Below are 19,354 nucleotides of genomic sequence, written 5' to 3' on the forward strand. Positions count from 1 at the left end.
AAAATTTCCTGCTAGGGTGTATGCTAAGGCATAGGTGTGTGAAGGTTTTTATTTTGAAGTTCAGGAGAAGGAAAACTTCAGACTAAAACTAAGATTTATGATAGCCATTAACGGATTTCTCGCTCTAGATGCCTGCCCAGAGTAGAAGAAAATCCAGGTCATTAAACCTCTAGCAACTTCAGACTATGCAGAACTGAATACGAAGTTAAAGGTCAGCTCCTACACTCACTCTCCCAAACCATTTATTTTGTGGTATTTAATCTGAAGTTTTCTGACAAAAGTTGCAGCCCACCATTTAATAAATACTATGTTCCCTCATAGTCATTCCGGTTATCCGGCACTTCCATGGAAAGCGGTGCTGCTCGTTTGCTTTGACAGGAGAATAGTAGCACGTCTGGTAAAATCTGTTCTGCAAATCTTTCAGATTATTTTTTAGTACGTGAGAGCACTGCTGACTTCCGTGCTCTTGCCAGATAACCCACTAACTTCTTTTGCTATACGCGAAACCAAGTTACACCACCTTGCACCTTGCTTAGGTAACACAGTAAATTACTGGCGAGTTTTCCGTTGCTAGAAAGGATGCAACAAACAGGCTTGTCTCCAAGCAGCTGGGGAAAACTACCATCTAGACTTTGTATTTCTGATTATAAATGTAGCTTATCAGAAGTACATAAACTTGAGAAAAAAAACCCTCAAAAGGATTTTTTTGAAAGACACAGGCAATTGCAGTTGCAGTTCTTGGCCTTGTATTAAAAAGATCATTGACTTGGTGTGTCAATTCAACCTGAAGTTGCATGGTGGTACCACCATTTTTTTACCTATTTTAAAACAGTTAGAAAGGAGCAGTTTCAAAAATAAAGCAGTAATTCAAGGTGTGATATGTTGATACCTTAGGTGATGCAATGCAAACTCACAAGAGATAGACATACATGAAGTTTTGTGCCTCATGTCCAGCTCACTTGAAATACATTTTTGCCAAGTTTCAACACGTATGTCCCTTCTTAGTCATCCTACTTTGGGAAAGTTTTAGATTTTCTAGACAAAGAGATAGCCAGCACCTTTTGAAAAAAAGATCAGCCATTCCCTCTCCCCAAAATCCATCTAAGGCTTGTAGAGCATCTTTGAATCCCGACATCATCCTGCACTAAAAACTTGTGCTTCCATTTTACATAAACGGAAAGGTCAAAGTGAAAGTTTCACTGAGACCAAGTCTACCATCTTATGAAGAGGAAGGGCAGTGAGGGGGAACATATGCAAGGAGGGAGAACATTTTAGTGGATTGCTAGAGTCGGATTAAAACTGAAAGACTGTTTAAATTGCAGAACAAAGGTGTTTTAAGAAGCAAGCCAAAATCTTACATGGACTAGATCATGATGAAGGGTGTAGTAACTAACCTCACAGTACGCAAATAATTTACAGTTTCTAGAACCACTAAATTGTGAAAACTGAAATAAATTAGAACTTAAAAATTTGCACAAGAAGAGACAATGCTTGTTATTTTACACACCTATAAGGGTTTTCACAACCTTGTTAGAGATGGCCATAGATGAAACTTCTACCTGTACACAGATGCAGCACTGAAGAGCCATATAGAAGTTTATGATTTACAACAGAAGCGTTACCTTTACAGGGCATTTCCTTTTCTACTTAATTATAGGAAACTTTTAAAATATACAGTACGACATAACCCAAACTGGACAAATAAGCTGTATCTTCCATGTACAAACTTTATTTCACCATACAAAACTTTAAAAAATCAAAACATGAATTTGACACAAATGGTAAGAATAATTTTAACAATGCATTGGTCTTCAAAAACAAGTATATGAGAGACACAAATTGTGCTACAGCAGGTCTAAAAGAAGGTTCAAAATATTATTTTGGAAATGCTAAAATTTTAAAGATTACTTATTTAAATTCAATTTACAGCAGCTGACCAATTTACAAATATTACATAAACCAGAAGCCCAGCTTACTGTAGCAGTGGTAGGGTCGTGTGGTGTTTGGTTTTTGTGTTTGTTTTTTTTTTCCCCCCCAACACAGACGTCACTACTACTTCAACTATTTAAAAGGAAGCACTAAAAAGTATCTTGCCTACTCTGTGTGAATATGAAGCATTTATGCATAATGATTTGTCCTTTTTTATTTTAACTTCTTTGTAGTACAACTGTTGCTTGGAAATTCCAGTTTAGATTACAGTTCTTGATATCCAGAACACTACCAACCATAATCTAGCTTAATTTTCATAAACTGTTGTTTGTTGTTCCATATAAAAGGGAAATAAAACTGCAAACTGCCAAGTTGAGCAAAAGCGCTTACTGCAATTAAAAGCAGATGTAATGCACGGGCTGTCTTTTCATCAAGAAGTGAGTACTGTGTGTAATGCCTTAAGGACATTGTCAAACTTTTTTAGCTCTGAATCTTTATTTCATGGTTTAATGTGTCAGAATTAATGATTGCTCAGATTATAGGAAACACAAGTCAGTATATTCCCATACTTTACTTACAATGGATTTTTTCTTGTGGTTTGCTGTTTGAATTTCTTCTAGAAGTCAACACCACAAGCATTTTCAGAAAACATATCTTTGAATGAACAGCTGTATTAACAAATGTCGGTAGCAAAACGTGCAATCTTTCCTATAAACAAGTATTTCGTTAACAAAATCGTTTACAGAGAAAAATAAGTCATAAAAAAACATGGGGTAACTGCCTCTCGATTTTGATACTGTTCTTCATTCCAGTAGGATCCAATAAGAAGAAAGTGAAAAAAGTTGGTTATCTTTTCCAGACAGCTGCTCTTAAAGGAAATATAGAGTTCAGGTCTTTCCTGTCTCGTAATACCTGCCAAGACTGGGAAAAAAGCAGAAGGTTTTAAAAGGCTAAATATCTTTGCCATTAATACTTAAATACTATCATAAGCTGTAAGTCTCACAGATCTACAAAGGTTGATATTTTTCCCCTTCTTGAAAGGAGAGGGGATTTAAAGGTTTTGGTTTTTAGAGAGAAAAAAATCCAAAAGGTACACAAAATGCAATCAACTATTGAGGAAGGTATAGCTTTTCAAGAATAAAGTGGATTTGTGGAAATTGAGATGTTAACATTATTTAACATTGATATTCTGACTGCAAAATAATGGTCTCAAATTCACAGGTCAAAGTTCCTGATACAAGATGTTATACACTGACATTTCCAAAACTTAATTATGTCTTTAAAATAGGTTATTTCAATTTTCTTCTGTATTCTAGTATGAATTCCAGGTCACATCTGTCAGGCCACAAACCTGCAAATAACTGCAGTGATCCTCCTATCCTTATGCAGAATTCATTAAAACTGCAATGTGTAATGAAAACCACAGGAAGAATAATCTCTCAAGGGCAATGAGACACACAGGTTCCTTAGGCTTCTTAAAAAAAGTGCGAGGTATTAATAAGTCCTTGCAGTTTTAAGCAACTGTCATTCCTCATAGTTCCTAGTAAAGAGGAAATTTTTTCACGCTGTGACATTCTAGTGTATAGGCTTCCAGTCAGCTAGAATCAAACAGCTGCTTTTACATTTTTCAGAAAACCATGCAGGTTTGAAATCAATTTTTTAACTGAAAACTCTGAATTTCAGAGAAGTTCACTCTGATTTCACAGAACGGTGAGAAAGCCAAACTACTCTATAAACCACTGCTTCAGCAGATTCACAGAATCAAATATTTTATGTAAAAGTATGTGAATAGTTCAGTATTTTGTACACTAACATGGTTAACTAGAAGGAAATCGTCATTTCTGAACAGAATTACAAAGCGAAAAAATTATCCTTTTCTGACTACAGCAACACCTTATAGCATTTGTTTTATTACAAGCATCTGGCATTGATTTCCTTTTTGCTGGAGAAGCCCTCAAGATATTTAAGGACTTGATTGATTAACTCAAGTAAACACGAGCCTCCAATGACAACATAACAGGGGAGTCTAACTGGTTAAAGCTGGAAGCCTGTTCTGCGCATTAATCCCTACTCATAACTACATTGTGAAGAGTCAGAGATCTCAGAAAACTAGAATTTAAGCTGCAATTCCAAATGCAATGCCTATGATAGGAGACAAGCATAAAAGAGAGTTTGTAGCAAGGATTTTTAGAAAAAGAATATTTAACCAAGGCCTAAATCTTCGCTTGCTTCATGGTGCCGTTGCCTCCTTCACTGACTGGAACAGTGAAAGCTCCAGTATGAATCACTCATGTTCTAAAATTTTAAGTGTGGCCTCCTTAAAGGAAAGTACCAATTTAATACAGTTGTGAAAATCGACAAGAAAACCATTGGTAGTGATATTTATAAAAAACGAGTAGTAAGAAGTATAAGATGCTGTTTATTACCAGCCAAATTCATGTAGGAAGAAATAATGAATGAAGACAAAGTTGTAATTCTGAAGCTATTAACTATCACTAGAATTTCACACACGCAAGTAAATCTAAGACAAAGGGTTTACTATTTCAAGTATCCATTTCAATTTAAGCCTGATGCTTAATGGCAGACATGAACAAATACTCTTACTAAATAGTTTTCCACAATTTTTTTAAAAATAAATTTCTATTATTTATTTAGTACAAAGTATAGTAGTATTCATAATACAACCATCAGAAACAGGCAAGTTCAATGACTAGCATTTGTAGAACTACCTTGAAAACCAAAGTGACTGGAAAAATTAAATGAGATGTACTTTTTACCTTCAGAAATTCACTTTTGATAATATCAAACTTCTGTTTTTCACGTACAGCTCTAGCAGTGTTTGTCCCATCAAAGGGTTCTGCAAGATCAAACACAAACATTTAAAGTGTTAAAAAAACCTAGAGCTAGGCTGTCTTCACTAAGTAAGTAATCAGAGAAAATCCGGAAGAGTCAACATACCATTGCTTCCCAAGAGCGTTTTCAGTGGCTGATTCTATTTTGCTTCTCAGTCTTTATTTCTACCTAACATTCATCTAAAACAAAGCCCCAAACCATGAATGGTCTAATGGTATGTCATCTATAATACAGTCAGGTTATTATATCTATTGAAGCACACTATGATTGTGCTGAATTTATGCATCAGTAATTATTTGATTCTGCTTAATAGTCTGTGATGACATATCAGAATATGATTTTGAATATGAAAATGTTTTGAAACTTAACTACACATGTGCCTCTTGAACTGTTCACTTTAGATCAATCTTGCTCAACAGCTTCTCAGTGAAATACAAGGAGTACAGTAAAATATTTACTATAATTTTTCATACAAGATGTATCAACTGATGTAAAAATATATTTTATCAGTTCATACCTATTCTGTAATATCTATTCATAAGTTAACAATTTAGGGCTTCCACCTTCTAACAGACTACAAATCTATGTGATGTTTTCCCTTTTTATCTGGCTAACATAATTAATACTTTGGAATTTCTTTTTTTTTTTTAATGGAAGGGTTAAAAAGTACTCCTTGCTACTGATAGGGTTGCCAACATTAAAGCAATAGATACTAAAAAAATTATGATGCTGAGACTATGCATTAAAATGCGCAACAAAACAGATTTTATAGTCTTTTTAGACTTACTAGAGAACTGCTTAAGTAACATGGTATATTTCACACTGGCAGAATGTATGAAAGTCCTTAAGGACCACAGAACCACAGAAGTATTTGCTAGATCAGGTAGCTTTTTTGTTTAATTGGTTATGAATTGCTTTTATTCAGATAGGGACATACAGTAAAATAAAGCATGTAACACACATCAGAAGGGCTTATATCATTATGGAGACTGGGACTTCGAATTTGGAACATGCTCCATTGCATTTGTTTTTTATTTCTGCAAGCTATTTAAATTCACGCATGCAACAGATGTTGCATTTGGTAGATTTCTAGAAGGCTTCTCTTCAAACTACCTATAAAGTTTTCAGTGGAAATTAAAAAAGGCAGATTTATTTACTTTAGAAAGCATCATCGTCGTGGTTTAACCCCAGTGAGCAACTAAGCACCACGCAGCCACTTGGTCACTCCTCTCCCCCACCTTAGTCGGAAGGAGAGGAAAATTGAAAAAAAGTAAAACACGTGGGTTGAGAGTTTAATAGGACAGCAAAGGAAAAAAAATATAAAAAGAATAACAATAATAGCAATAATAAAACAATATACAAAATCAGTGAGGCACAGTGCAATTGTTCACCACTCGCTGACCTATGCCCAGCCCATCCCCCAGCAGTGATCCTGCCCCGCTGGCCAACTCCCCCCATTTTATATACTGAGCATGCTGTCATATGGTATGGAATATCCCTTTGGTCAGTTGAGGTCAGCTGTCCGGGCTGTGTTCCCTCTCAGCTTCTTGTCCACCTCCTTGCTGGCAGAGCATGGGAAGCTGAAAAGTCCTTTACTTAGTATAAGCTCTACACAACAACTAAAACATCAGTCTGTTATCAACATTATTCTCACACTAAATCCAAAACACAGCGCCATACCAGCTACTAGGAAGAAAATTAACTCTATCCCAGCCAAAACCATGACAATCGTGCATTTAGATCGGACCAAAAAATTAGCAATCAAATAAAAAAGGTACAGTCAGTCACATAATTTGACACAGTGACCTACTGCCACTAAGAAATCCATGTCAGTTACCGTGTGAAGCAATACAGCATTTCTTTTGTGTTTCTTAAGCCTAATGTTAACTGTTTCTTTAATGCTAGGACTTTTATGTACTTCAGGTTGTATTGGGGGATAAATAATTTTTAAAGTAACAAGAGCAAAGCTGTAAAATCTTCTGAAACTGTCAGGGGAAAAAATGCACCCTAGTCACAAAAGCTGACTCACATCTTCCTTTTATTCTTCCCGTGTAGTTAGTGACTGTCAAAAAAACCCTCATTCTCTGGAGCACAGCAAGAATAATTTTGCAATCAGCTACTATTTACATCACTACATTTTCTAACCATCAAGACAGCAAAAGTCTCTCAGAAGTTATTTTGTTCACACACGGGGATGTGAATATTAAAAGAAAAAAAGTAATACATCTTCATAGAATCATAGAATGGTTAGGGCTGGAAGGGACCTTCAACGGTCATCTAGTCCAACCCCCCTGCAAGGAACAGGGATATCTCCAACTAGATCAGGTTGCTCAGGGCCTCGTCCAACCTGGCCTTGAACGTCTCCAGGGATGGAGCACCCACCACCTCTCTGGGCAACCTGTTCCAGTGTTCTACAACTCTCATGGTAAAAAATTTTTTCCTAATATCCAATCTGAATCTACCTCCCTCTATTTTAAAACCATTACCCCTTGTCCTATCACAACAGGCCCTCCTGAACAGCCTCTCCCCATCTTTCTTGTAGCACCCCTTGAGGTACTGGAAGACCGCTATAAGGTCGCCCCGGAGACTCCTCCAGGCTGAACAGCCCCGACTCTTTCAGCCTGTCCTCACAGGAAAGGTGCTCCAGCCCTCTTATCTTCGTGGCCCTCCTCTGGACTCTCTCCAACCAGTCCATGTCCTTCTTGTGTTGGGGGTTCCAGAACTGGACGCAGTACTCAAGGTGAGGTCTCACGAGGGCAGAGTAGAGGGGGAGAATCACCTCCCTCGACCTGCTGGCCACGGTCCTCTCGATGCAGCCCAGGATGCGGTTGGCCTTCTGGACCGCAAGAGCACATTGCCGGCTCATATTGAGCTTCTCGTCCACCAGTACTCCCAAGTCCTTCTCCTCAGGGCTGCTCTCGATCCATTCACCACCCAGTATGTATTTGTGCCTGGGATTGCCATGACCCAGATGTAGGACCTTGCACTTGGCCTGGTTGAACTTCATGAGGTTGACACGGGCCCACCTCTCCAGCCTGTCGAGGTCCCTCTGGATGGCATCCCTCCCTTCCAGCGTGTCGACGGCACCACACAGCTTGGTGTCATCGGCGAACTTCCTGAGGGTGCACTCCATGCCACTGTCCACGTCACCGACAAAGATGTTGAAGAGGGCCAGGCCCAACACGGACCCCCGAGGGACACCACTCGTGACCGGTCTCCACTTGGACATCGAGCTGTTGACCACTACTCTCTGAGTGCGGCCATTGAGCCAATTTCTTATCCACCGAGTGGTCCATCCATCAAACCCATGCCTCTCTAGTTTCGAGAGAAGAATGTCATGTGGGACAGTGTCAAAAGCTTTGCACAAGTCCAGGTAGATGATATCCATTGGTCGACCCTTGTCCACCGATGCTGTCACCGCATCATAAAAGGCCACCAAGTTGGTCAGGCACGATCTGCCTTTGGTGAAGCCATGTTGGCTGTCACCCACCACCTCCTTGCTCTCCATGTGCCTTAGCATGGTTCCCAGGAGAATCTGCTCCATGACCTTGCCAGGCACAGAGGTGAGGCTGACCGGCCTGTAGTTGCCCGGGTCCTCCTTGTTCCCCTTTTAAAAATGGGGGTTATGTTCCCTCTCTTCCAGTCGTCGGGGACCTCGCCAGACCGCCACGACTTCTCAAATACAATGGCCAGTGGCTTGGCAACTTCATCCGCCAGTTCCTTCAGGACCCGCGGATGGATCTCATCAGGTCCCATGGACTTGTGCACCTTCAAGTTCCTCAGATGTTCCCGAACCTGCTCTTCAAGTACAGTGGGCGGTGGTTCATCCTCATAGTCCCTGCTAGTTCTTTCCACAGCTTGGGTGGTAAGACAAGAGGCTTTATCAGTGAAGACTGAGGCAAAAAAGTCATTGAGTAACTCAGCCTTCTCTATGTCCCGGGTAACCAGAACACCAGTATCCTTCCGGACGGGGCCTACATTCTCCTTGGACTTCCTTTCGTCCCCTACATACCTATAGAAACTTTTCTTATTGCTTTTTATATCCCTTGCCAAATTCAATTCCTTCAGGGCTTTAGCCTTCCTCACCTGATCCCTGGTCACTCGTACAGCTTCTCTGTATTCCTCCCAGGCTATCTGTCTCCGCTGTTGTCGCAGCTGGAAGGCTTCAGGCGGCTCCAAGCAGACCAATGTTCTAATGCGAAGGCTTTAGGCTCTACTCTAAGGAAGGCCCACACTCCTCCAAGGCTCAGGAGGAAATGCCTCGCCCTTAGGAGTAAACGCCCTGCCTTAAATAGTCAGCAGTCACATGATTTGCTAGATGGGTCAAAGCTATTGGTCACTTGACCATCCATCTCCCAGAGTGATTGGCTGAATGCTACAGCACCTGTTTCAAGGTAACTTTCCCAGTGTAACGAGCTACAGGTGTTTCTTAGTTAGCCTGCATAGGGAAAGAACCTTCACAGGATGCTGCAGCAGCCAAAAGGTTTCTCCACACGCTTCCACCCTCTATAGGCTATCCTCTTCATTTTCAGTTGGTCCAGGAGCTCCTTGCTCATCCACTTGGGCTTCCTGGTCTTTTTGCCCGACTTGTTCTTCATCGGGATGCACCTCTGCTGAGCTTGGAGGAGGCGCTCCTTGAATGTGGACCAACTTTCCAGGGCCCCTTGTCCCTCCAGGGCCGCGTCCCACAGCACTTTGCCTATCAGGTCCTTGAAGAGGCCGAAGTCTGCCTTCTTGAAGTCTAGGGCACAGAGCTTGCTGTATAGTTTCCTTGCTGCCCTGTGGATCTTGAACTCCACCGTGTCGTGGTCACTGCAGCCAAGGCTGTCCTTAAGTTTCACATCGCCCACCAGTCCCTCCCTGTCGGTAAGCACAAGGTCAAGGATGGCACCCCTCCTTGTCGGCTCCTCTATCACCTGCAGAAGGAAGTTGTCGTCCACGCATTCCAGGAACCTCCTGGACTGCCTGTGCCCTGCCGTATTGTCTCTCCAACAGATGTCAGGGTGGTTGAAGTCCCCCATGAGGACCAGGGCTTGTGACCGCGAGGCTGCTCCTATCTGGCTATAAAGCGCCTCATCTGCTCTGTCCTCCTGGCCAGGTGGCCTGTAACAGACCCCTACCGTAACATCCCCTATCCGTCCCCGTCCTCTAATCTTGACCCATAAGCTCTCTGTCAGCTCCTCCTCCGACCCCAGGCGAAGCTCCACGCACTCCAGCCAGTTGCTGACGTAGAGAGCGACACCCCCTCCTCGTCTCCCCTTCCTGTCCTTTTTAAAAAGCTTATACCCCTCCATGTTGACACTCCAGTCATAGGAGTCGTCCCACCACGTCTCCGTCATGCCAATAAGGTCGTAGCCCTGCTCATGTGCACGCATCTCCAGCTCATCCTGTTTATTTCCCATGCTGCGTGCGTTGGTGTACATACACTTCAGCTGGGCCTCCGACAAAGCCGACTCGCTGGCTGGAGCGACAGGGGTTCTCTTGGACGGCAGTGTAAGTTCGTTCGAACATACCTGCGATCCTTCCTCAGCCTCTGGACCCTTGGTGCTGGCACTGGTGCCAGCAACACTGATGCTTGAGGGAAAGGCTAAAGGGGATCATCTTTCCACGTGAAAATACAAGAAATCACAAAACCTCAGAACTGCTACAAACCAAGCCTGCCTGAGAAATTATTTTTAGAATTATTAACATGTGGATCTGAAAGATGTGAAAGTACAAGCATGAATCAGGTACAGCTGATGGCCTCTGATCCAGTTTCCCTAAATGACTCTCATTTTAATTGTCTCACAAAATTGCCATGTTTCTAGCTTTTCCAAACTGTATTTTTCAATAGGAGAGCGTATGATATTATTTGATATAGATAAGATTTAAACTGAAACCACAACAGTCGTTAGTGATTTAGAGCTTCTAACAAGGAATGTTCACAAACATTAGCTAAAAGCAGCGTTCTCTGAATCCCCATAATGTTAACAGCCTGCCAGATTTTAAACTGCCTGAAAAGAGCATCTCTACTACATTTGTTTCGCTAACAGCAGAAATACAAGTGATAATTAGGTGCAATAAAAATCAAAACAGAACACAATTTTTTCTTAGGGTTAACTTAAATACAGTGCTACGTGCAGAATTATGGCAACTTGCAGGCATAGACTTTTGTAATTTATCAACAAATATATCTAAAATATTAACAATATATATGCAATAATACCAATTACTGAAATTTCAGTCTGCTAATTGGAAAATTTGACAAAGACTTGGAAAACAGAGTATGTTGACATGTTTAGCTAGCTTTTAAAAGCTTCTCAAAGCACGCAGAAGTTTATCTACATGCTTTGTTAAACTCGCTCAGCTTAAGAGCTGTTAAAAACATGAAGCCTACTTTGAGTTTAAATGGGAAATTTAAATTTTCATTTCCAATTTAGATGTAAAAGCTTGGATGTGAGGCTAAAACCCACCCTTAACAAAGTCTTGAAGCACATTGTAACAGGAAGCAATCAGATGTGCCACTTATAGATAATTTTGCTTTTTTAGTAGTGTAAACGCAAGATGCACTCTTAAAGAAAAGTTGTATGTAATCAAGATCTTTTAATACAAATTCCAAAATGCCTGTTTCGTATGCTGATGTTCTACCTTCCAACTTGCCAGAAAGAAAACCTAATTATTCAACCACTTTGTAATGTCATAAAAAAAATTGAGAGCTTGAAACACGCAGCCCCCCTGCAACACAGCGGATCAGCATCATGCGGCAACAGCAGACACAGCTGCCCAGCATTCCCACCTCCCACATTCACACCAGAGCCTTGGCAATGCCTGCACTGCACCATCCCAAATCATTTCAGCTGTGCAGATACTCTAATTCTCACATTTCTCAACTCTGAGACTGCAGTTACGCGTGTTGTCTTTCAGTGTATTTTTTTCCCCTATGACTGGTAGCTGACTTTTTCCCCCATAAATCAAATAAAGAACAGGAATCCCATCATGTGGCTTCACACTGCGGTCCATATGATTATGGCCAAGTTGGTGAGCTGCGGGCCACAGAATAACTAATTTAATCACTAGGCAATTATTCTTTGCACAGAGCAGCACAAACACAGTAAATTACGTGCATACACACATGGGTGCACTCCCACTCCCAGCAATCATAGAATCATGGAATGGTTTGGGTTGGAAGGGACCTCAAAGATCATCTAGTCCCAACACCCCTGCCATGGGCAGGGAAACCCTCCACTACACCAGGTTGCCCAAAGCCTCATCCAACCTGGCTTTGAACACTTCCAGGAATGGGGCATCTACAACTTCTCTGGGCAACCTGTTCCAGTGGGCCATCTTGAGGAATGTCTGTCCAGCCACAGAACTTCTGCCTTATCCCTCTCCTCCTCCAGTAAAATTTTCTCAGTCTGTAACAACTCTTTCCATACCATTTGGCTCCTGCCCAAGCTCTTCTCTAAAACTAAAACTTTGACCCTTGGTATCCTGATCCTAATAGCCTCCATTATTTACAGCTAGGGCCCAGGCCACCTCTCCCATTTCAAAACTTCCCTCTTCACTGAAGCATCCTAAACCACCTACGTCTAATTCTGCTCCTCTTCCACCTTGGTTCCTTATCCATGGTCTCTTGGATTCTAATTCCCCTTCACCTGCTGCATTCTGATTCTCACTCTCCTTGCTTATCTCCTTGTGTCAACTGTTTCCAGTTACATAGCGCCACTCAGTCCTTTCCTGTGTCTCTTTTCATTCTCCTAACATCTCAGTCCTTCTCTTGGTCTATTATTTTCTCTTTCCCTGGTGCAAGCTTCATCTCCTACGCATGCTAACTGTTCATCTTCTCCATGTGGATTCCCCACAGCAGCTGAAAGGCATCAGGAGTACATGAAGCAGGCTCCCTGTACAGTGCTGCTGCCCAATTCTGCCTGTACTAAGAAGGCTGAGACCTGCAACTCCAAAAGGTAGCCTGAGGTTGCCCTCCAGTTCTGGAGGGCATCACACGGTCTCTGCAGAACCTGTACATTCACAAGCCAGCCAAAAATAGTAGCCCCAAGGGGACTGACATATGCCTAATCTAGTCACTGCTGGGAGTTAGGAGCATTTCTAGAACAACAAATATTCTTAAAGAGGAATGTGAATATGTGCCCACTGTGTTTTTTCAGAAGCTCAGTCTTGACAAAACTGACGACTATTTTTGCAGACACAGATTACTGTCATAAAGACTGTTCCTTGTTAAAGTCCTGATGCCTGTTCTAAAAGTAACAGTGCAATGAGTGCTCTTGAAGAAAAGGTCAGGAGAACTATTTTTAAACACTATAGAACTTCAAGCTTCCTTCTCAAATGTTTTTGGAGGGACGGTTTCCAACACTATTTACTTTGGTTAAACTTAATTTTCTACATAAATATATTAAACATATGCATTATTAAAACACAAGCAAAGTAAAGTCTAACTGACAGATTTACATATTTAGTATCTTAACAGTTAAAATAGTAATAGAGCTTTACATTTTACCTTCTATACAAATAAATTTGTTTCTCCATTCAGTACCATCAGGTCTTGGAACAGCTTTGGCCTCACGAACTGAAATCATCTGATGGCTCCAACTAGGGAAAAGGAAAATAATTTGCAGAACTTTTAACTCTTGATTCTAAAATAATATCAGTTTACATTAAAAAATTGTCAAATTGATATGTCATAACCCTGGATAACACAGTACTTTATATAAATAATTTAGTGTAATAGTCCAATCTTCGTAATTCATTATATAAGAGTAATGAATAAAGAAAAGGAAACAAGAAAAATTTTCCACAAACAGAAGTGTATTTTATGAAAACGTGCAAAACAGATCATCACAGGTATGCATGAGTAACATATATTCATGACAGAACAATTTTTTCAAAAAACAATGTCAACTTGAATATGGACACCTACATTTATTTCTAAGTTCAAAAGAAATTATAGCCTCAAATCTAGCTTTTGGAATTTTCTGTGAGGTGAAAAGGAATGTTAGGGGTTTAAGTGCAGATGAAGTCACATACTGCATTCCACCAAAAGAATATTCAACAGTATAAAGATATATAAAGATAGCTTGCTTACAGACCAGCATTCCTGGTGGAAGGAACCTATTATTAGAACACACTAACACTCTATATGCTGAATTTCAGATTTCCTACAAGTGTAGGTACCCTTGGTACCAACAGAGCAACAATTCAAATGAACATTTGAAGATATTCTACCACCTTCTGCACACGCTTTTACAACAACAAAACCACAGGAAATGATCACACTGAAACAAGAACAGCAGGCAGTTTACAGGGCTATCTTTACAATGTGCCAAACATCTTTTTGATCTTTATGATGCTTGGCACAACAATGTGCCAAACGTTAACGGAAGCCAAAGCAACCACTTGCAGTTTTATGTTCTTACCTACCCAGCCAGTTTTCAGCTGCTCTTAACTAAACCAGTGAACTACCATATCAGTGAAATGCCTGGATCATCAACAATGCATCACCATATGCCCTGACTACATAAGGCTTGGAAACAGCTGGGTAGGGTGCTGCCAGCTGTACTGGTGTGTTATGTGCACCTGACGTGATCTCCTAACTGAATCAATCTTTTGACATGATGCAAAGAGAGAGAAGCTTGGCTGGGTGCATCAACCACCTGCGGTAAATCTGTAAATATCAACTGTAAATCAAAATACAGGCTCTGTGCTCCCTAGGCCACAGATCAGCTGTCATAACTCCATTCAGTCAGTGGTGATAAGACAGTTTACATCAGCTATAAATCCATGCCTGTAATTCTACAAATTATCTTGGATACAATTCATGATTAAAACCACTTATGAAAGTGAGCTGTTCGAATAACTGTACTTCCATAGAACACATACCATATTCTTCTATTTAAGAATATGAACAGGACACAGCACATGAAGCATAGTTTAGGACACCTCAGATTACTTATTCACCCACTGCTGTGTGTATTTAGATTTCTCTCAATATGTTCTTCAGAAAATTAGTACAGGTGATTATGGTTGCTAGAATTCCATGCAAACTACAGCTTGCATTCTAACCCATCATTCTCCCTCTCCTTCATTCCCACAGTAGACTACTTTCGCAAAAATTAGAGATATTGGGAAGCACCAAATACTGTCCTATCATGTCTTTTAAATGAACTACCATCAACACAAGCTTAACAAGAAATTTAGACGAATTGCTCAAAAAAACAAACACAAAAAAAGACAAAAGAGAAAAAGCATGTGACTACAGCATCAGCATTCACTCCCATGAACGGATTTATGTCCTGACAGGAACAATTGGGCAAAATACCCAAATAGCATTTAGGAAAATCACTGGGTCAACATATGAAAAAGCTTCCCAAATTATGGTTTATGGTAACTATTGAAAACGGAATGGAAAAAATTTAACTCAAACATCACAATTGAATCTTGTGTCACCAAAGACTGGAAATGTGATAAACACGAATCCACCACAATTTGTTGTCGCAAATGGCATGACAACAGCAGCACATTAGACCTACAGTAAACGTTGAAGTCACCAAATCTTGTATTAGTGAACAAGGGAACTATTGGCATAATTTTACCTTGATTAAACCTGTTTATGTGATATGTCAATGGCAGCAACGTGGTCACTGGGTTTAACATTTAAATTCAAAATGGAGGCTGTGGTTAGACCCTTAACGTTCATTGCCGTGATCACCTATCATGGTACGGACACCCCAATCACCTTAAATAATAAAAATGGAGTCATACCCTTTTTCACTGTGGCACATGGTGATGACATTACTGTATGATGCAGGTTGACTAATGGGTCCTTTATTAAACCTACAATTAGTTATGGAATAGGACTCCAAGGTCCTATCATATTATGCAAGGACCAAAAATGAAACTGTTGGTTAAATATGACCTCTGTAAAAAATCCTTATAGGGTCATATGTAACACAACCCACTCAAAACATTGGGGAAAATTGAGAATAAATGTTACAACACCTGGTACCAAACCACCCATAGAAACCAATCGAAAAATTTTGGACATTGGACCATATGTAATTAGAAACATAGACCAGAAACAAATGCTGTTTAACCCGTCATGGTCTCTCAAACGAGTTGAACTGTTAATGCAAAATAACGTTTCAGGAGTCCAGCCAGCCTGCTCATCATTTCTGTAAACCTCTTACAAACGATGGACAACCTGGCTGCTGAAACGAACTCTAGGGTGAACAAAAAGGGACCTAACTGGCATCCTGGGAACAGGATTGGGAATTCTAAATAGCATGGATTCTGAAGTATTGATGAACAAACTAATCGCCACAACCAGTGAGTTGAAACAACTGGAGCATCCTTTACAATCTTCCCTATTGGCTTTGGGAACTAATCAATGGCTTTTAACAGGTATATTACCAAAATGGGAAAAGATGAATGAAAAAGATCAGGAACTGATCGTAGATGCAATTGGTGCAGTCCAAAATAATGTTTCCCTAGCTCTTAGCTGTATCCAAGCACAACTATGGATGCAATCAATAACCACTTCAATTATAAGGAAAGGTGAAGAAGGCACCTTACCCACTGAAATTAGAGAAGTGATTTAGGGTAATGCAACTGACTTCGAAAAGAAATTCCAAACCTGGTGGTACTTAGTAAATTTTACTAATGATTCCACCACCAGCACAGCCACAGCTTTTGTGCTAACCATATACAATGCTTCAGTATTCACAATATACCCCATCATTGCATTAGGATTGAATCACAAGGGAACTATACTCTATCCTCTGGAGCACAGAGTATGGGCCCAAAAAAATGAAAATAAATGGCAAACCATTGATGTTGATTAACGCATTGTGCGAGAACAACAAGGATTCATTTGTGAAGGTAACACCATCCAGGCTGAAGACACCTGTCGCGACACTGACCAAAATGTTTGTCATTTTGAAATTCGTCCTAACAACGCTGAAACACTACTTGTATATATTGGCAAAGGTTGTGTATGTCTAAGAAGTCTTTGTGATTCCTTATCTGTTGACAATGTCGTTCTAGATGCAAAAGCTATTCAAATTTCTGTGTGTGTAATTTTGGTAAAACTGTAGGATGTGATTTTACTTATTTAGCACCTATCACATCTTCTCAACTGCTGCAATCAAATTACACTCTGACTCAAGAACTATCACCAGCACCTATCAGAATGAACCTTATTTAAATGAAGAAACTACTACAACATCAGGATTTGAGGAAACTGCTGAGATGAGTTCAGGACAATGGGAAAAAGACTCTGATTACCATACATCATGATACTGACAAAATATACCGTGTCCTAGAACAAGTGAAAAAAGATGCAGAACACCAAAGGAGGGACACTGATCAGTTCTAGTTTACGTTGTTCTAAATTAAATCTATTTTTGCAGTCAGTCCCTACCACCGGCTATCTTTGAATCTGTATCCTGTCACAAGCATCTGTAATAAAATATGTCATTTTAATATAAGTTTCCGGAAACTTTATAATTGATGTAATATAAAGGAGGATGACCCATTGTGCTGTCAGCAGGGTCCCTGAATAGGTTAGGCAAACACCCTCCAACTTAGCGGGCTGCCCAGAGGGGCAGGTGGGTTGGATACAAGGGTCTTGTCTTTCTTGGGAAACCAGTAAGACTGATTGAATTGTCCCTAACGTTTATTGATCTGACCTCTAGTGGTCTGACTTGGTGTTATTTCGTGACACATACGATAACTTTGTTATTGCCAACACAAAGCAAATATTCTCTACATACACACTTTCAATCCCTAAGTTAACAATAACCAATTAAACAGTTGTTTGAATTATCAGTTATTTCTGGTGTAACTGCCCACATTAGGTATGTGCTTCTCATAGAGAAGGCAAGAATTTTAAAGAGAAGGACCAAGCACTTCCAGTTGTGTGTATGAATACACTACAAATAGATTAAAAAGCTTATCTTTTCCAGAGCATTCTTATAAGCCAAAGCCACTTGCAAAAACACACTAAAATGGGTACAAATTACAAGCATATTTAATTCAATATACTATTAAAAAATTATCCCTTTATTATCTGACCAATTCATAGAATCATAGAATGGTTAGGGCTGGAAGGGACCTTCAATGGTCATCTAGTCCAACCCCCCTGCAAGGAACAGGGATATCTCCAACTAGATCAGGTTGCTCAGGGCCTCGTCCAACGTGGCCTTGAATGTCTCCAGGGATGGAGCGTCCACCACCTCTCTGGGCAACCTGTTCCAGTGTTCTACAACTCTCATGGTAAAAAAATTTTTCCTAATATCCAATCTGAATCTACCTCCCTCTATTTCCACCCTGGTCTAATTCCACCCTGAATTGAGCCATAAGCAACTGTATTTGTAACCAATCTTTTATCACATCCATCAAATACAACTTAACCAGTGAATGATCTTAAACAACTGCTACATGACTTCAAACAATACATTTAAGAGAAGTACAGTCCCAAAGGACAATCTCTAGGCTCTCTAGCAGTAACTTTAGGGGAGCAAGGCCTTGCTTCAAGGTCTCACTTGTAAAGAGACAGCCAAGTGAAAACCTGCTGCTTTCACTCACAGCTGCAGAAATGAAATCAGACACTCTCTCCAGAAGGCCTGGTAAACACGGACCAGTTTCCAAATACTTTCTTTTGAGAACACCTCCATGCATTTTTCACTTGGTCACATTCACTGCGTGATCAGCGGACCTTTGGTAGTTGGAAATACTATAAAAACTTTGACAATTTGAAGTGGAGTTATGGGCATACTTTTACCCAGATGTATCATGCAAAACATCACGCAGACTTGTACTCTTATGGTAATCTAATTATACAACCACGTCAGCAAACTGAGCTTTGCCATATGTAGTGTGTAAGTCCAATATATGCAGCAATTTCCAAATCACATTTTTGGTAACTTATGAAATGGGATAAAGATTAACTTCTTATGGACACACCAAAAAATCACAGAGTAGGACTGTGGAATGTGTACTGTATAAATACATGGTAATCAGCAATTTTCTGAAAGAGTTTATAGTGTAAATAAACAAAGCAGATTAAAAGCATAAAGGAAAGCAGATTAAAAACGTAAGGGAAAAAAACCCAGCACAAGGAGAAAAACTTATTCCTGGCTGCACAGCATGCTAGATTCCTGTTTCTCCCTTTCATAGAATCATAGAATGGCATAGGCTGGAAGGGACCTTAGAGATCATCTAATCCAACCTCCCTGTCATGGGCAGGGACACCTCTCAACTAGATCAGGCTACTCAAGGCTCCGTCCAACCTGGCCTTGAACACCTCCAGGGAGGGGGCATCCACAACTTCTCTGGGCAATTTATTCCAAAGTCTCATGACCCTCATACTGAAGAATTTCTTCCTAAGATCTAATTTAAATCTGCTCTCCTTCAACTTAAACCCATTTCCCCTTGTCCTATCAGTGGACGCTCTTTTAAAAAGTCCCTCCCCAGCCTTCCTGTAGGTTCCCTTCAGGTATTGGAAGGCAGCTATTAGGTCCCCCCAAAGTCTTTGCTTTTCAAGGCTAAACAATCTCAGCTCCTGCAACCTGTCCACGTA

The 19,354-nt window shown here is 40.3% G+C and overlaps 1 protein-coding gene across 1 annotated transcript in view; it reads right to left on the reverse strand.

Annotated features, from left to right (window-relative positions):
- Nucleotides 1–1,709: 1,709 nt before the first annotated feature.
- The window catches only part of TENT2 (terminal nucleotidyltransferase 2), a 62,634-nt gene continuing 44,989 nt past the window's right edge, over nucleotides 1,710–19,354 (reverse strand). Inside the window, exons 13-15 of the mRNA XM_086630090.1 lie at nucleotides 13,277–13,368; nucleotides 4,707–4,786; nucleotides 1,710–2,850 (exon numbers count right to left, since the gene is read on the reverse strand). Of these exons, the coding sequence (XP_086486216.1) occupies nucleotides 2,776–2,850; nucleotides 4,707–4,786; nucleotides 13,277–13,368 (247 nt within the window). The 3' untranslated portion in view covers nucleotides 1,710–2,775. The remainder of the gene's footprint in view (nucleotides 2,851–4,706; nucleotides 4,787–13,276; nucleotides 13,369–19,354) is intronic.

Source organism: Tauraco erythrolophus, chromosome Z (genome assembly GCF_009769465.1).
Source record: "Tauraco erythrolophus isolate bTauEry1 chromosome Z, bTauEry1.pri, whole genome shotgun sequence".
NCBI lineage: Eukaryota > Metazoa > Chordata > Aves > Musophagiformes > Musophagidae > Tauraco > Tauraco erythrolophus.